The sequence below is a fragment of the Aedes albopictus genome, chromosome 1 (genome assembly GCF_035046485.1).
Source record: "Aedes albopictus strain Foshan chromosome 1, AalbF5, whole genome shotgun sequence".
In the NCBI taxonomy this organism is placed as follows: Eukaryota; Metazoa; Arthropoda; class Insecta; order Diptera; family Culicidae; genus Aedes; species Aedes albopictus.
This window is the reverse complement of record NC_085136.1, coordinates 148,907,081-148,923,972: the sequence shown is the minus strand read 5'-3', so window position 1 is coordinate 148,923,972 and position 16,892 is coordinate 148,907,081. Positions and strand designations below refer to the sequence as shown.

The window sequence follows — 16,892 nt, the reverse complement described above, 5'->3', positions numbered from 1 at the left end:
TCATTCGCTCTCGTACGGTGTTGCAGCATTCTCGCCCATGCTGCATTCTTCTCGTTTTTCAACTGTTCACATTCGCCGTCGTACCAGTCGTTTCTGTGATTCGGAGTCGCGAAGCCTAGTGCTGTAGCCGAGGTACTACCTATGGCGGATCGGATGTCCCTCCAGCCATCTTCAAGTGTAGCTGCGCCAAGCTGCTCTTCCGTTGGTAGGGCCACTGCTAACTGCTGCGCGTAGTCTTGAGCCACTTCTACGTTACGAAGTTGCTCGATGTTGAGCCGCGGCGTTCGACTTCGACGCGTGGTGATAACTGTCGAAAGTTTTGAGCGCATGCATACAGCGACTAAGTAGTGATCCGAATCTATATTCGCACTGCGGTATGTGCGGACGTTGGTTATATCCGAGAAGAATTTACCGTCGATTAGAACGTGGTCGATTTGGTTTTCTGTTTGGTGGTCGGGTGATCTCCAGGTGGCTTTGTGGATATCTTTGCGGGGAAAGAAGGTGCTTCGGACTACCATACCACGGGAGGCTGCAAAGTTTACGCATCGCTGGCCGTTATCATTCGATACGGCGTGCAGGCTGTTTCGCCCGATTACCGGTCTGTACATTTCCTCCCTTCCTACCTGCGCGTTCATGTCGCCGACAACGATTTTCACGTCACGCGGCGAGCAACCATCGTATGTTTGCTCTAACTGCGCGTAGAACGCTTCTTTCTCGTCATCGGGTCTCCCTTCGTGTGGGCAGTGGACGTTGATGATGCTGTAGTTGAAGAAACGGCCCTTAACTCTCAACATGCACATCCTTGCGTTGATCGGCTGCCACCCGATCACACGTTGTCGCATCTTGCCCAACACTATAAATCCTGTTCCTAGTTCATTGGTGGTGCCACAGCTTTGGTAGAAGGTAGCCGCTCGATGCCCGCTTTTCCACACTTTCTGTCCAGTCCAACAAAGTTCCTGCAACGCCACGATGTCGAAGTTGCGGGGATGTAGTTCGTCGTAGATTATCCTGTCACATCCTGCGAAACCTAGTGACTTGCAATTCCATGTTCCAAGTTTCCAATCGTAGTCCTTATTTCGTCGCGTGGGTCTTTGCTGATTGTATCGAGTCGTATTTTCTCCTATGTTATTCGCAATGGGGATTTTTACGGGTGGCTTATTGGGCCTACGCCAACACTCCTGTCTCGCCGGAGGGCCATCGTGCCAGTTCTGTTTAACGTCCCAACCAACACTGGGACGACCACGCTGATGGGGCTACCACCTTGGATCTAGCTGGGCGTGGTGCAGCGTTTCTTACTCAGCCGCTGGATGCCAGAACAGACGCTGTTTGAGCCGCACCTCCTTGGTGAACAGACACTCGGATCGTACCTCCTCAATCTAGCTGAAGTCAGAAGGACAACAGTGCCCAGGCTGCGCTACCAGCTAAGCACACAACTCTTAGCTGGCGGCCTTTGTCATCGTTTGACCCGTGGAAGCATGAGGTAGGAACTTGTGAGGACCAGAGCTATATTGGACGCTCTCCTTATCGACTCACCGTTTTGCAGCCCCCTCACGTCGATCAATTTCACCCCACTGATCAATTTCACCCGAAATCACGGTACCTCAAAAATGCTTTTCTTCAAAAGTGCCCATCTTGCGATATATGGCAAAATTTTCAATAATAACAAAAAGTCATGTTTTGCAAATGTAAAAAAAAAAAAAAATGACATATTTTTTTTATTTGCATTTTTTTGACTTTTAAGGCGAAACTGGAAGCATTTCCTCACTTTTTGGTCTTTGATTTTTTATTAAACAACGAAGCTATATTTTCAAAATCGGTTTTCGTGCACATGTAAAAAAATAGATCAAGGTATCTTCGGAATTTTTTTTTGCAGAGGAAAATGTTTTTCGTTTTTGCAAAAACCATTTTTGAACAAAATTTCACAAAAAATGGTTTCTGCAAAAATGGAAAACATTTCCCACCTCGAAAAAATTCAGAAGATACCCTGATCCATACTCTACATGTGCACGAAAACCGATTTTGAAAATATTGCTTCGTTATTTAATTTAATACCAACTAACCATATGAACCAAAGCTCCGGTAGATCTTTTAAGCACTAAAACTTTACTGAAGAAAGAGATAATTGACCACACCTCCAAATAACCGAAACCCAATAGCTCTTAGTCTCCTATAACGCTCTCCCTGTCTAGTAGGAGTTCCTTTTATATGAATTCGTTTAGTATACTGAGGATACTGTTCGTATGTTTTTCATAGTTTACATCTTATGAATCAGTTATTTTTATTGTTTTCATCATTTCATAGTTCTCGTATGCTTTTCATACATTAAAGAGCGAAATCCATAAGACTTGTCGTATGAAAAATCTCATAAGAAGCATCGTATGAAAATCATAAGATGTGTTATGAAACACCATTGCTAAAAAACAACAAAACCTTTTATTGGCTTCCAACCACTTCAACTTCCGAAGCGTCGATGGGCGAATGAGTAAAGCACGCACTCGCTAACCTTGATGTTCCTGGTTCGATTCCAGGTTGCGGTTTTTTGAAATTTGTGCAAAATATTTCATAAACATATGCATGATAGTCATAAGACAAAGTTTCAGTTTTTATACGTTATCGGTATGATTTTCATACGTGAGAGTTATGAAATTTATACAGTAACAGTATGACAATAAAAGTTGGTGCTTTGAATCCAAAATCATAGTTCGTAACTATGATTTTCGCAAGAAATTCTTGTGGCAAAAAATCATAGTTGATTCGTATGATTTTCGGAGTTGCAGTATCCTCAGTGTATGAAACTTTACTGTACAGTATGTGGCTGAAAAGTGGATGAAGACCCGTATGCGTGAAAAAAAAACGATGACGTTTTTCAGCTTTCTATCTCATGAATAGTGAGCCAGCTGTTTAGCTACTAGTGAGTCATTTAACTTCCTTATGTCTGCTACGCTCTGATGTCTTCCACGATCAGCTGTTTGGTACCGGCGAATAGCTGCTTACAAACTATTTAATGGGGTCAGCTTTTAAAGCAATCCGCTTAGCTGTAGTTGCTGCCGTGTCACAAATTGCCCCGTTAATTTTGCATGACAAAGCTTGTCAACATAATAAATCTTCCTCCTGCTACACCATATGATGTAGTTCAGCTGCTGTTCTATATTCTACACAATAATCCACTTCCTGGTAGCTAATTCCAGTCACGTAATGCTATCAGATTCTGCTCACACATTCGAACACAGCCGGTATGTGTGTTCTATCTGATTAGCGGCGACATTTCCTTTCAATTTGCCATGGATCAGGCAGGCCTGATGATGCTTCATTGAACTGCCCATATTTGCACTGTATCCCATGCTAATCAGTAATTTTAATATTCACCTCCCACATGTGATTTCTCTCCCTCTTTCTCGATCCGCAGAGCGCAAAAGATGCCATTGTGATCTGAACCACAGTTCAGAACGGAAGTGACGCGGAGCAGCGCTGACGACAACGGCGACAACCAAGGCCAATCAATCACCCAACTTGGCAATCTTTGGACATCGTGTCCAGTCGATAACTGCAGAAACAGTAGTGAAATATGATAAGTATTCAACACCTTTACTGGACATGCTGTGCGTACGTACTGCTGCTTAGCATCGTGATGACGTCCAACCTCGCCAGTGCCGCCTATCGAGTTGGGGTGGGACGAGCCGACTGCACAGGACCACCGGTGGAGATTACGTTTGTGAGTAGACGGTTTGTATTATAACGGTTGATGTCCTCCCATCCGATGGTATCTTCTTTCAATGCACTCTGCGGAGGTCTTTGCTCATGGGTGCATTGATTAGAGCAGTTTCATTTGTTAAAAACACCCACTTCCTGAAACCATTATCCTGAAACTTTTTAAGACAGACCAATTGTTACCATATTCTAATAATTTACTCCTTAAACAAAATATTTAGTGAAGAAAAAATAATAGTTTTTGTTTTTAATAAAATTTTAAAAGTAACTTTAAAACAAACAGAGCTTGGGGTTAAAATGAACAGTTGGTTCAAACTTTATATAATTTTTACAAGATTCTGTTCAAACTCGGTAGGGTAGCGTACCCAGAAATCGCCCACACCCCAGTTTTCGCCCACCCTCTGGATCTTTTTTATTTTAAACACATTAAATCTGTTTTTGAAAGATCAATTTTAATGACAATCAATAGTTTTACATTATTACTCATCAAAAACCTATAATTGTAGCATTATATTCTGAAATTGATTCATAAATCGTATGTTTAAACGAACCATGCATAACCAAGCCCTCAGCATATGCTGAATCACTAGAAAGGCCATAAATGAAAATAGGCATAAATGTATATATTAAAAGTGTTTCTCGATATATTTTCGCTTATAACGTTGAATATCAAATAAATTATGTTTTAAAAGCTTTTTTAAGTGGAAATATTGTGATCTACTTCGCGAAATTCCAATTACATCAGAAGGCGAAAACTGGTACTCGAATTAAGTCGCTGATCCATAATTCGCCCTGGGCGAATCTTCATATACTGTACTTCTCATACCCGCTGAGCCAGTTTTCGACCCTCTTTGGCGAACATTATCGAAAAGCTGTTATTTTTATAAAAGCAGTGAGAATGCCTAAAATAGCTTTATTTCTAGTTCAAAATCGTTTATATCTCGTAGCTATTTTGATAAGAGGGTGAACTGGAACCAAAATCTTTGAGGGGAGGGGTTATATTGTTAAGCAATACAAACTTAGGCCAAGGCGCATGTGATTTTTACCTTCTTCTGGTGGGCTTCGTGGCCGTGCGGCTAGAGGCGTCAGTCATCTAGACGTTTCGTAAGCCTAGGAGTGTGGGTTCGATTCCCGCTCCAGTCGGGGAAAACTTTTCGTTAAACGGAAAATTCTCCACAGTGGCCCGGTGTTATGTGTGTTGTCCGTTGTCATATGTTAGTGCTTGTTCAGTCTGTACAACCTCTGGTTGAAGACGGTGTAGTGTCTTTTTTTTTCTAAATGATAAAGCCACGATGTTTTTGTTTCAAAGAATAATGAAAATGAAGGAAGTTAAAACTCTGTCAGATTCAAGAAAACGTGTATTCAAATCTTTTGGATTGATTTACAAAATTCAGAAGCAGGATGACGGGTTCCTCATTATACACTCTGCCGTATAAGCCAGACAGAGTCTATACAGTCAAAGCGTTAAATAAAAGCATTGGTATTCACCAAGACCATAATGAGGGTGACGGGTTCAATTCCTGGTCGATACAAGAACTTTTCGGAAATTCTTTGACATCCTTTAGCAAAGAATATCTTTGTATCTGCCACTCAATTAAGAAATGCAAAATGATTATTTTCAGAGAAAAGCTCTTAGTTTATAAATGTGGAAGAGCATTATACAAGCTAAGAAACAGACTTTGTAAATCATCAGAAATATTGATATCAAACATCTTGAAGTTTATTCTGTAGATTCATTCTGTTATAAAATTAATGCAATGAAGAATTAAGTTCTCTTGAGGGCTATAACAGCTTTTTTGATTGCAAGGTAGGTAGAAAACGTCCGTATAGATTATTTATGTTGGTTCCGAGTCACAATAGGTTGTTATTCTGAAGTTTAATACCTATATGTTGGTGTTGCATATGTATAACAATGCTTCTCGACACAGGACACTCGACACTCGACAAGGAGCTTGACCGAAAGCCATTTTGCGGAAAACCATCTGGCGAAAAGGGTCGTTTATCCGAATGGCGTTTGAATGAGTTATGATCAACAGATTTTAGAGGCGCAGAAAAACTTTGGATAACATTCTAGCACAGACAAACAGACGTCTCACTATACTCACTTCTCATCGTTAACATTTTTAACGGTTAGTTCAAATATTTTGTAGCTCGCAAATCGCTCGCTCGGCGCTCCCATCGTTTTTGCTCCTGTTTGACGTTTGCTCACTACGGCCACCTAATGAGTGGTTTGCGTAACACAAAATTCAGCTCAGTTCTTCTGATCTAGTACTCCATCGATTGTACCCTATTTAAAAAAAAAGATTGCTTCACCGGTTCATTTTGGTAACTGTTCAATGGAAGAAAAATTTCTGTAGCAAATAAGGTGAATTTGATTTTAAAAAAATGGAAAATTGACGAAAATATGAGCAATTTTGTCATGTGGATACCTTGCCGACTATTTATGGTGTATTTTTCATCAGGCAACATAGATCAATAATTTTGACGTCATACATTATTATCTTAGTTTTCCTACATAGAAATGCCATTATCTTAAGCAACAAAACTTATAAAGTATGCTCAAACAAAAAAAAAATCAAAGTGGGCGAAAACTGGTTCCAATGGTGGGCGAAAATAGGATCACGGGGGTCGAAATTAGGGACCTTGAGGTCGTTTTTAATTAAACCATTTAATTAAGATTACACAATATTATTTGTATTTTTTGTTCCGTAATATAAAGAATACATGCGTTTTTACATATTATCGGAAAAATATGAGATATACTTGCTCTAGAAGCATGATTTTTATGCTGTGGAAGACAAATTCACACATAAACTGGGCGATTTCTGGGTGCGCTACCCTATATTGAAAACTCTAATGTATATCGTTACATAACTAGAGTAAAAGTTAAGAAAACATGTCTTACTTCAACAAAATAAGATTGTTATTAGAAAATCCACCTGTTTTAGTACACTTTTTTCAAATAATTATTTCAGTACATTGCAAACTTTATATAAGAAGTTTCAAAATCGTAGCACATACAATTTACATCAAATTTACTGACATGCAGTTGAAAATATCGAAATTACACGTTTAAATTAACTTCTAAATATGTGTTCATTTTACCCCCATCGAATGTTCATTTTACCCTCACTGTTTTTCGCTACCGTAAAACGGGGTATCTTTGATAATGCGGGTAACTTTGATAGTGCGACAGGCATTGTATAATTTATCTTATAACTATGACTCCTTCAACCAGTTAAGAAAAAGGCAAACGTAGATCAATTCTATACATATGAAAGTTCATCTTAGACGTATTTTCATTAAAACCTAGTTAAAATACAACTTGTTGGACAAAAAATAAAAATTGTTAATATTTTTGTCATTTGTCAACCCCTTCAAACAATCTGCTATACGACTTCGTTACAACTATTTTTTTCAATGAATGGACTCTTATTCTCGTTAGAATCATCATAGTAGATTGCAAATCTGGCCTTGAATCTCTTAACGAAGTGTGTTTTTACGAAATGGAAGCAGTTTTGTAAATTGTGACATAAATCTCCATACATTGATAAACGCCTAAAAGTATGCAATGCCCTTGTAATAACTTGTAGATAAATCAGTGTTGTTCAAAATTTGTTAATAAAACATTGAAAAACGACCCAAAAAATAAGAGAACTCACCATGAGTAGCATGTAATCATATGTTGATGTACCGTTAAACATATATCTTTACAAAGATAATGATTTTTGATAGCTAAATTCACTGTGTTTTTCACTCAGTACTCCACGTACACATTTTTATATGTAAAATTTAGTAAAAATTGATGATTTGATACAAAAAAGCTATCTGATATATTCCACAAGGCTTTTCTTATCATGTTCATACTCCTAAGATTTCAATCTGTGGTTATTTTTCAAGATTTGATGTGTTTTTCAGGGCATTATCAAAGTTACCCCGAAATGAAAATCTGATTCTCGCTCATATGGAAAACTAAAAGTCACCCAAAATATTTCAGATTATCGAATTTTTCAATTGCAATTGATAACTGATACGCCAGTACTTGTTTTAAAAATATAAAACTCGGGGAAATACTGTTGCATGGAAAAATATTAAGAAAACTCGCAGAAAAACTATCAAAGTTACCCCATTTTACGGTACTCGGCTTTCTAGCATTTTTTGCAATCGAAAAAAAAATACGAAAACTGTAGTTTTGAACATTTTTTTCTTCTAGAATGTTTAGAAAATAATACTTTCTACGATATTACATGGTAAAATATAAAGATTTTAACATATTTTCATTCAAAACGACGCCAAACGCTTAGGGTGTTCATTTTACCCCCATTTCCCCTATCAGTGGAGAACACCTAACGGGCGCAGGTCTTTATCAACAACTACTCGAGATATTATATTTATGCAACGGAACCTTATAACTGAAGTTCTTTGTCATAAACTCCAAACACCAATGTCACATGATTAAAATAGTTTGGCTCACTATTCTTTCACAAGGAAAAAAAGTTCGACCGTGGTGTCATCGAGGTTACTCCTAGTTACTCACTGAGTAACCAGCTCTTAAGATAACTTCCCTACAGTATGAGCGCCCAAGGATTACTCCACAAATTCCCCGGAAATGACTCTACGGATCTTAAAAACATCTATCAAACATTTATACGAAATTTTTCTCCAAGGGTTTTTAGAGTTTCTCAGCAGGGATTGATTTAGATATTTCACTAGAAATTTCTCCGAAATTTCTCTAAAGGTTATCTGAGAAAATCTTGAAAGGATTGCCTCAGATATTCACCCATGAATTTCTTCCTAAATCCTTAAGTGATTCCTTCAGAAATTCTTTGCATTTGGAAAACAATTCATGAATATCGTCAGACATTCTTTACTTTAAAGAATTATCCAAAGTTATTTAGAGATTACCACAGAAATTTTTTAACTTATCTAGTGGTTTCATCGAGAAATCTTCCAGAGATTCATTCAGACATTCGTACAGGAAGTCCCCCAGAAATGTGTTCAAAAATTTATCTAATGTGTCCAATAGGTACATGTGAACTTTTTTTTTGTAAATTCAAAGGTTTCTTCATGAGAAATTCTTTCCGTAATTTTTATAGTAATTCCTACACGTTTTTTTTTTTGTTTTGTTTTTAGGATAGTGCCTGTGGCTTCGTCAGAAATATCTCCTAGAGTTCCACTAAAGATTTTTGAAAGATTCTCTGAAGGAAAATCTAAAAAAACCCTGGGTGATTGTGAAGGAATTTTCTTAAAAAAAACTCCTTGTTATAACCTTTGAGATTCCAAAAGGATATTCTTGAATTTTTTTTGGGGCGAATCCTGGAAAAAAATCTACAAAAGTACCTAAAGAAACCTCTTTGATTCCTCAACCATAAGATACTTCTTGAGGAACTCTAAAAGCTGGTTTGCGAAAAAAAAATGCTTAAGACTTTTCTGAAGCATTACCGGATAAATTGATGAAAGAACCCCTGAAGTAAGGTCTTAATAAACTATAGATAACCCCTCCAGAAACTTCTAGAGAAATCTCTGTTGGAAATTTCAGAATCTCTTGAGAGATTTCTAGAATATAAGTACTGAAGGAAACTCTGGAAAAAAATCCAACAATAATTCCTGAACGAAGCCCCAAGAGGAATTTTTGGTTGAGTCTCTGAAATAATCTCCGAATATTTTCATTAAAAACAACTACAATTGAATCTGACGACGTTGCTGCGTGATCGAAAGTACTAGTGATTAACCGAAACGTGAAGCGACTGGAGAGTACTTATAGGCTGATGTGCCTTAGGATGGTCAGTCTCAAAGGACGCAATATGTGTGCTAGCGGGCATGATGCCCATAGTAGTAGTGTAGTGGTGGCAGATATACTCTAGTATGGGAACCGCTACTGTTGCGAGCAACTTTCGTGACTACTGCCGAGCTTCGATAATGCTATAATCGATATGATTGCCCTTTTGCAAGCATATTCTACGTGTCGGTTCCGATAGCTCTAGCCGACACTTCATACTCTAACATTTATTCGACACTTATAACTACATTACTGCTATCTTAAATTACTACGTATAACAAATTCCCGATTGTTCAGGTCCCCGGACTGATCGCAACAGCGTTTGAGATGGCACTGACTCCTCTTGTACAACAACTCATATCCGAAGTCGCTTGCGATGATTTTAAGGGCTTGTAGGTAGCTATTCTGCATGCACGAATCAACCTCACGATGGGTCCGCGTTCGTGGGAGATACCGACGTTGTTCACCACCACATGTTCCTATGGTAGGTAGATAGTGATGAAGTCCATCCGATGATTGTTTCTGCTAGATGTGTAGATCGACGACGACGTGCATGAGACTAGTGGACTGTATACGTAAGAACCATCAAGGGTTGTAGACAGTGCGAGGAGTTCAGAGGCTTCCAAACACCACGTGCCTATTGAATTCCAGCTTGTCATTGATCATGACCCCCGGTTGCTTCAGTGAGCGCTTGGAGTTGATCGCGCAACCGCCCATGGTGACTACTGCCTGCTGTTCAGACTTGCGAATGTTCACCACTATCACCTCCGTTTTGTGGTACGCTAGTACCAGCTGTCTCGACCTCATGCAGTATTCCACTAAGCTAATCGCGTTTGCTGAGGTCAGCTCCACTTTCTCTATTGACTCGCCGTACACCACGAGGATAATATCATAGGCAAAGCATCCCAGCTTAGTGTCGTAGATTAGCACCCTATTCTGGAATTAGCTGTCCAGTATTCGGAATAGTTCTTCCGGGACTCCTAGGTGGTGTGGTGGCGATGGCCAGGTGGCGATGGCGAAACAGGTGACGCTGTTTCACGCATTCTTCACATCCAGCGTGACAACCGCGCAGTAGCGGATAGCCCTTCGCTTCTTTTGGGACACTAACTCGACCGTTTTGGTTACAGCCTTAAAGTTCCTAATGCATCACGTACCTGTATATAGCAGTATGCGTTTGTACCGGAATTCTCCACGAACTTGGTCAGTTTTGCGAAATTGGCACAGAAGAACTTCCGAGTGAACTTTGACGAGTACGGTTGTGAGATTAGCGACGCGGAGTAGTGGCTACGGGAAGTCGCGTCAACGTGTCGTGGATTATGCTACCTGAGAATAGCAGATGTGACCATGGCTGCATCGGAAAAGGCGCACAAAGTGAACTGTAGACACCAGTGGCACAAGCGGATCGGGTATCGTGACTGGGCTGTTGCTGAGCGGATCATCAAAGAACAACTGACTACCGGGATCGAAGTGAGCGACAGTGGACTACGCAGATTACCGATGATTAGAGCTGATTCACGGTTACGCACCTGTTGAAGTACAACACGGCGTGTGTATGGGAAAGGTTTATAACAAAAAAATAGGCATCGTAAAATTTTTCGCTATTCAAAAATAGAGGCTTTCAGCTTTCATTTGCACGGTCCCTCAAAAAAATCCACCGAGGGATCTCGAACAACTTTTTCAGAATACTGTTTTTACCCATACAAAATGAACGGTTCCAAATTAATCCCTATTTCTACTTAACAAACATACCCAATTTTTGTATGAAAAAGTTCCCCCGATGGAATATTTCGATGTTGGGCTTGAATGAAAGCTAGAAGCGTCAACTTTCACGTAACGTAAAAATTAGCGATGCCTATTTTTTTGTAATAAATTTCTTTTACCAGACACACCGTGACAAGAACGAGGTGGCTGGCAACATCAGGAATTACGTGCGGAGGATGGGCAACATCTTCGGGTGCAAACTTTGCGTTGTGCGCTCTGATGGCGAGAGAGAGTTTGATAATAAAGAGCTACGGGCCTTCTACAAATTCTACAGTTTACAAGATTTTACTCCCCGAAACAAAACGGCGTCGCTGAACGCAAAAACCGATCCTTGACCGAGATGATGACTTGCATGCTGGTGAACGCTTGTTTGGGGAAGCGATACTGGTGCGAAGCGATGCTCCCATCTTGATCTATCTCCACCACACCTTATCATATGTAGTAGGGCTGGAAGCCGGACTTGAGCAATCTTCGGGTTGTTGGATTCCAGTCGTACGTGCACGTGCCTGACTCGAAGCGGAAGAAGCTAGACAGTAAAGCGACCAAACTGACGTTCATCGGGTACGCGATGGAATAAAAGGGCCATCGATTCGTTGGCCTTGAGATGGATCAGGTGATCATTAGCCACGATGCCCACTCCATCGATCTGGGGAATGGAACGTCGACGATGGAAGTAACTATCCCAGGAACAAGCAAGAAGCCAGAGGAACAGGTTGTGGTGCTGCCGCTGAAAAGGGTTCCCAATAACGAAGTGGATAAAAAGAAAATAATTTCTATGAAGTCGACAATAGAAAGCCAAAAACAAGCACAATTGTTCGTAGATCGGAGCGGTCTTATCGAGGAACACGACCAAAGCATCTCGACGATTACGACCTGGACTACGTTGCAGCGTGCGCAGTGGAAGAACCCATGATTGAGAAAGAATTTCTTGAAGAACTTGTGTGGCACAATACCATTGAAGAAGAATTGGAAGCGTGTCAACGAAACGTGGAGACTGGTGGAAAAGACAAAAAAAGAGTCATCGCATCGACATGGGTCTACAAGGTAAAGTAGAATGAAGAAAACCGTGTTGTGAAATTCAAGGCAGGGCTGGAGCAAAAGGATATGCGCAGCGATTCGGTGTCGACATTGGTGAGGTGTTTGTCCCCGTTATTAGTCAAGCAACATTTCGGCCGTTCTTGACCGTGGAAGCGAAGCACGAAATGTTTGTTCAGCATCTGGATAATAAAACGATCCATCTGTATGAAACTTTGGAGGAGGAAGTTTACATGCGACAACCGCCTGGACTCGTGAAGCTTGGGAAGAAACAGATGGTGTGCAGGCTCCAGCTTAGCATCTATGGAATGGGCCAGTCTACTCGCTGCTGGGACAGGAAGATGGATGAAGTATTCGTTGAGTTTGGATTTAAGGCCGCTGCAAAAGATCCCTGCCTCTACATTCGGGACAATGGCAAGATAAATGTTCTTCTCCCGGTGTATGTTGACGATCTTCTGCTTGCTACCTGCAGTTCGGAGGGATCGCTGATCAGCCGCTGTGGTTGGGTTCTCCGATGCCGACTAGGCTGGTGATGCTTCTACTTCCGGAATGGTGTTTCAGTTCAGCGGCGCAAGTCATGGGCAAGTCGTCGCCGATCATCCGTGACCCTTTTGTCCATGAAAGCCAAATTCGTCGCGCTCGGCGAAACATGCCAAGAAGCGCTGTGGCTCCGATAGTTACTTCGAGATTTCGGCGAACCCCAGGATCAACCAACGGTAGTAGTTGATGACAACCAGAGCTGTTTGTACGATCGGAGAGGACGCTTCAAACACATAGACTAGACACCTGTGAGCACTTCGTGCATGAGCTATGCGTCGATTAGAAGATTATTCTGCAGTACTGCTCAACCGATCGTATGGCTGCCGACATCAATACAATTCCACCGCGTTGATCTCCGGATTCTGCTCGCCGTCAGATATTACCCTCCATGAGCAATCGCTCCACAAATGCCAGCGTATCGAAACGTGAGGTAGGCCATCCCCAATGGCTGTCAGTGACCCTCGGCTGCGGCCGTCTTTCTCCGTATTCCAATCTATATCGAATCGCCCATGGGTATACCCATCATCGACCATCCAATCTGAGCTGGGTATAGACCCGGCCGCTACAGAAGATCACATCGATGATGGACTTTGCACCATTCCTACTGTAAGTTTTTCTGTCACCTAAGTTCGCGACATCCACTTTCATTCTAGCCAATATCTTCTCGCGTTAGTCGAGTGGCTACCTCTTCTCAATCGCCCTGGTGTGCAAATCTCCACCGATGACTATGGGAATCAATCTCCCATGTTCTTAACGAAAGGTTAGCTGTTTATTGTCGCATTTAGTGATTAAGTCCAAAATTGAAAACAATCATGCCAAAGCTCCTAAAACAATGTTTTGTATATTATGTTACATATATCTCAGCTGCATGTAATGCCTTCAATAAATGTTATGCATATTTTAATTCATTTCTTTTTCTTAATTTTTGCAGATGGGCTATGCCCAACTATCGCAGCGTGGTTATGGCATCCATCTGCGACAGTTTTCTCGAGCATTCATCTTCGAAGAAGGCGGTAAACGGGCCGTATTTGTCAGCGTGGACGCTGGAATGATGGGCCACGCTGTTAAACGCGATGTCATTGCGGTTCTGCAGAAAAAGTACGGCGATCTCTACACCATGGACAACGTGGTGATCAGTGGATCGCACACCCACGGTACCCCTGGAGGGTTCCTGATGTACCTGTTGTACGATATGACATCGTTGGGATTCGTTTCGGAAACGTTCAATGCATTGGTCAAAGGAATAGCTCAAAGTATAATCAGGGCCCATATAAGCATGATAGATGCCAGAATTTACGTGTCGGAAATCGACGTTGAAGAAGCAAACATCAACAGGAGTCCCAGTGCTTACGATAACAATCCAGAAGAGGAGAAAGCTCAATACAAAGACAACGTTGACAAGCGGCTGGTTCAAATGAGAATGGTCAACAAAAACAACGTGGTGTTCGGAGCGATCAACTGGTTTGCTGTGCATCCGACATCGATGAACAACACGAACCGTTACGTTTCGACTGATAATGTGGGCTATGCATCTGTTCTGCTTGAGCAGGAAAGGAACAAAAACAGTTTGATTGGTAAAGGTGAATTTGTGGGGGTCTTTGCCTCAACTAACCTGGGAGATGTTTCTCCAAACATAATGGGACCGAAGTGTGAGAAAACTGGACTTCCATGCGATGTGCTGACATCATCGTGCCCATCCGGAGCAGGAGCCTGCTTTGCATCTGGCCCTGGGAAGGATATGTTTGAAAGCACCCAAATGATAGCAACTCGGTTATACGGCGCAGCATCGGTCAGTATTTTTCCTCTATTTTGTAATAGTTGCGTTATCATATGACATGTATTTTTTATTTTGTAGCATCTATTGAGCAAATCCAGCGGTAGAGAAGTAACTGGGCCAATTGGATTTGTGCATCAATTTGTGGATATGACGAAAGCTGAAGCAGTATATTTTAATCCCAAAACGCGAGAGTTCCAGCAGGTCCGAGGATGTTATCCAGCTATGGGCTATAGTTTTGCAGCTGGTACGACCGACGGTCCTGGAGCGTTCGATTTCCAACAGGGAACGATCACTGATAATGCTCTGTGGAATGCCGTTCGTGATTTCATTGCTGAACCTACACCTGACGATAAGGAGTGCCAAGCTCCAAAGCCAATTCTTTTGGCCACAGGAAGAGCCAAGTTCCCATACGATTGGCAGCCAAAAATTGTTCCAACTCAACTATTGCTTATTGGTGATTTTGCGATAGCAGCTGTGCCTGGTGAGTTCACCACGATGTCAGGCAGGAGAATGAGGGATGAAGTCTCCAGGGCGTCCGTTGCAGCTGGTGGCAAGGAACTCCAGGTAGTTGTGGCTGGCTTGTCCAATATGTACTCCAGTTACATCACAACCCCCGAAGAATACGAAATTCAGCGTTACGAAGGTGCTTCTACTTTATTCGGACCACATACCCTAACGATTTACATACAGCAGTTTAAGAAGATGATTACTTCAATTTACAAAAACGAAACCTTGGACGAAGGCCCAACTCCCCCATATCAAGACGACAAGCAAATTTCTCTGATGACAGGAGTAATCTTTGACGGTCATCCTATTGGCCGTGAGTTTGGATCCGTCAAGGTTCAACCACTGAATACGTACGAAAGAGGAGACACCGTCTACACCACCTTCATAAGTGGAAATCCCAGAAACAATTTGATGCATGACAAAACCTACTTCACCGTTGAGCAGAAGCAGATCGATGGAAATTGGACAGTAATTGCCACGGACGCTAACTGGGAAACAAAGTATAACGGTTTTTCATACATTCATCCGATTGGTTCAATTGCATTCTTCATTTCAGGTTCAAGTGGGAACGCCAGTCGACGATTCTCGGTTTCAGCGATATTGAGTTTTCATGGGAAATCGGACCCAACGTGAAGCTTGGAACTTATCGGATCAGGCATTTCGGATACTACCGGTACATTCTGGGTGGTGTGTATCCGTACACAGGTTCAACAAAAACGTTCATTGTGGAGTAATCTAAATGTGGCCACATTCCAAATATGCAGAGCCGTTTGTGATAAGTGAGTGAATGATCAAACGTTGAACAATTAGTGTGTAGAGTAGGTAGTGTAGATAGGGTGAACTGAATTTAAGACGCTGGTTATCCAGATTTTTGCCAGTATTTCCTGGTAGCTACAAATTGGAACCAAAAATCCTAGTCATTGTTGATATATGTAGGACGCAAAACATTAGAGTAATTTTAAAATGCTATTTTATCGAATGGTATTAAGTAGAAATGAAAGAAGGCATTTTAATAATTTGCATAATTTTGCCCAGGTGTGCATCGGGGTTACTCTAAGTTACTCATTAACCTGGGAGCGGTCGCGTCGTGTACTGAGTACATGCACCATGAAAAATGCACGCTTGTGGTAAACAGCGTGAGCGCGGCGTCGCTGCAGGTAGTCAAAGACGCGACTGCTCGAGGGTTAAGTAAACAGCTCTTGAAGTAAAAACATCAAACTCCCAGTATGAGCGCTCTTGCAGGATTCTCTCATTAATCCCTCCAAAGTCCAAATAAAAGGAATATTTCTGGTTTTTTTTTATCTTCAATGATTTTTTAGTTTCTTCCGAATCAGAGAAAAATTCTTAAGTTTCACTCATTACTGCTCCCAAATACCCCAATAGATTATTTTAGAGAATCTTACATAGCTTCCTTCAGAAGTTACTCCATGAATTCCCTCAGAAAACCCAGTTTTTTCATAAAATTTTCCAAAAATTCTCCAGAAATTCGTTCAGACATTTCTTCAGCAAGTCCACCAGGGATTTGTTCAGTAATTGCTCTAGCGACTCAATTGTAGAGAATTTCTCAAATCCTCCAAGAGTTTCACTATACTATTTCTCCAGGGATTTTCCTAAAAATTCGTCAGTAATTCCTTCCTAGGAATTTCAACAACGAGAAGTTTCTCCATGATTCCTTCAATTATTTCTTCAGATATTCCTTCAAAGATTGATCCAAATGTACCTTCCATGATTCCTACAGGGGTTTTACTAAGTAAGTTGTCTATCAACTGGGCACAAATTTCGCCT

At 41.2% G+C, this 16,892-nt stretch overlaps 1 protein-coding gene across 3 annotated transcripts in view; it reads left to right on the top strand.

Annotated features, from left to right (window-relative positions):
* LOC109425180 (neutral ceramidase) overlaps nucleotides 1-16,076 on the top strand; it is a 76,367-nt gene extending 60,291 nt beyond the window's left edge. For all 3 annotated transcript variants that reach the window (XM_062845573.1, XM_029861756.2, XM_029861757.2), the window contains exons 2-5: nucleotides 3,407-3,712; nucleotides 13,755-14,612; nucleotides 14,679-15,607; nucleotides 15,664-16,076. In XM_062845573.1, coding sequence (XP_062701557.1) covers nucleotides 3,566-3,712; nucleotides 13,755-14,612; nucleotides 14,679-15,607; nucleotides 15,664-15,841 — 2,112 coding nt within the window. In that variant the 5' untranslated portion in view covers nucleotides 3,407-3,565 and the 3' untranslated portion in view covers nucleotides 15,842-16,076. The remainder of the gene's footprint in view (nucleotides 1-3,406; nucleotides 3,713-13,754; nucleotides 14,613-14,678; nucleotides 15,608-15,663) is intronic.
* The last annotated feature ends 816 nt before the right edge of the window (nucleotides 16,077-16,892 follow it).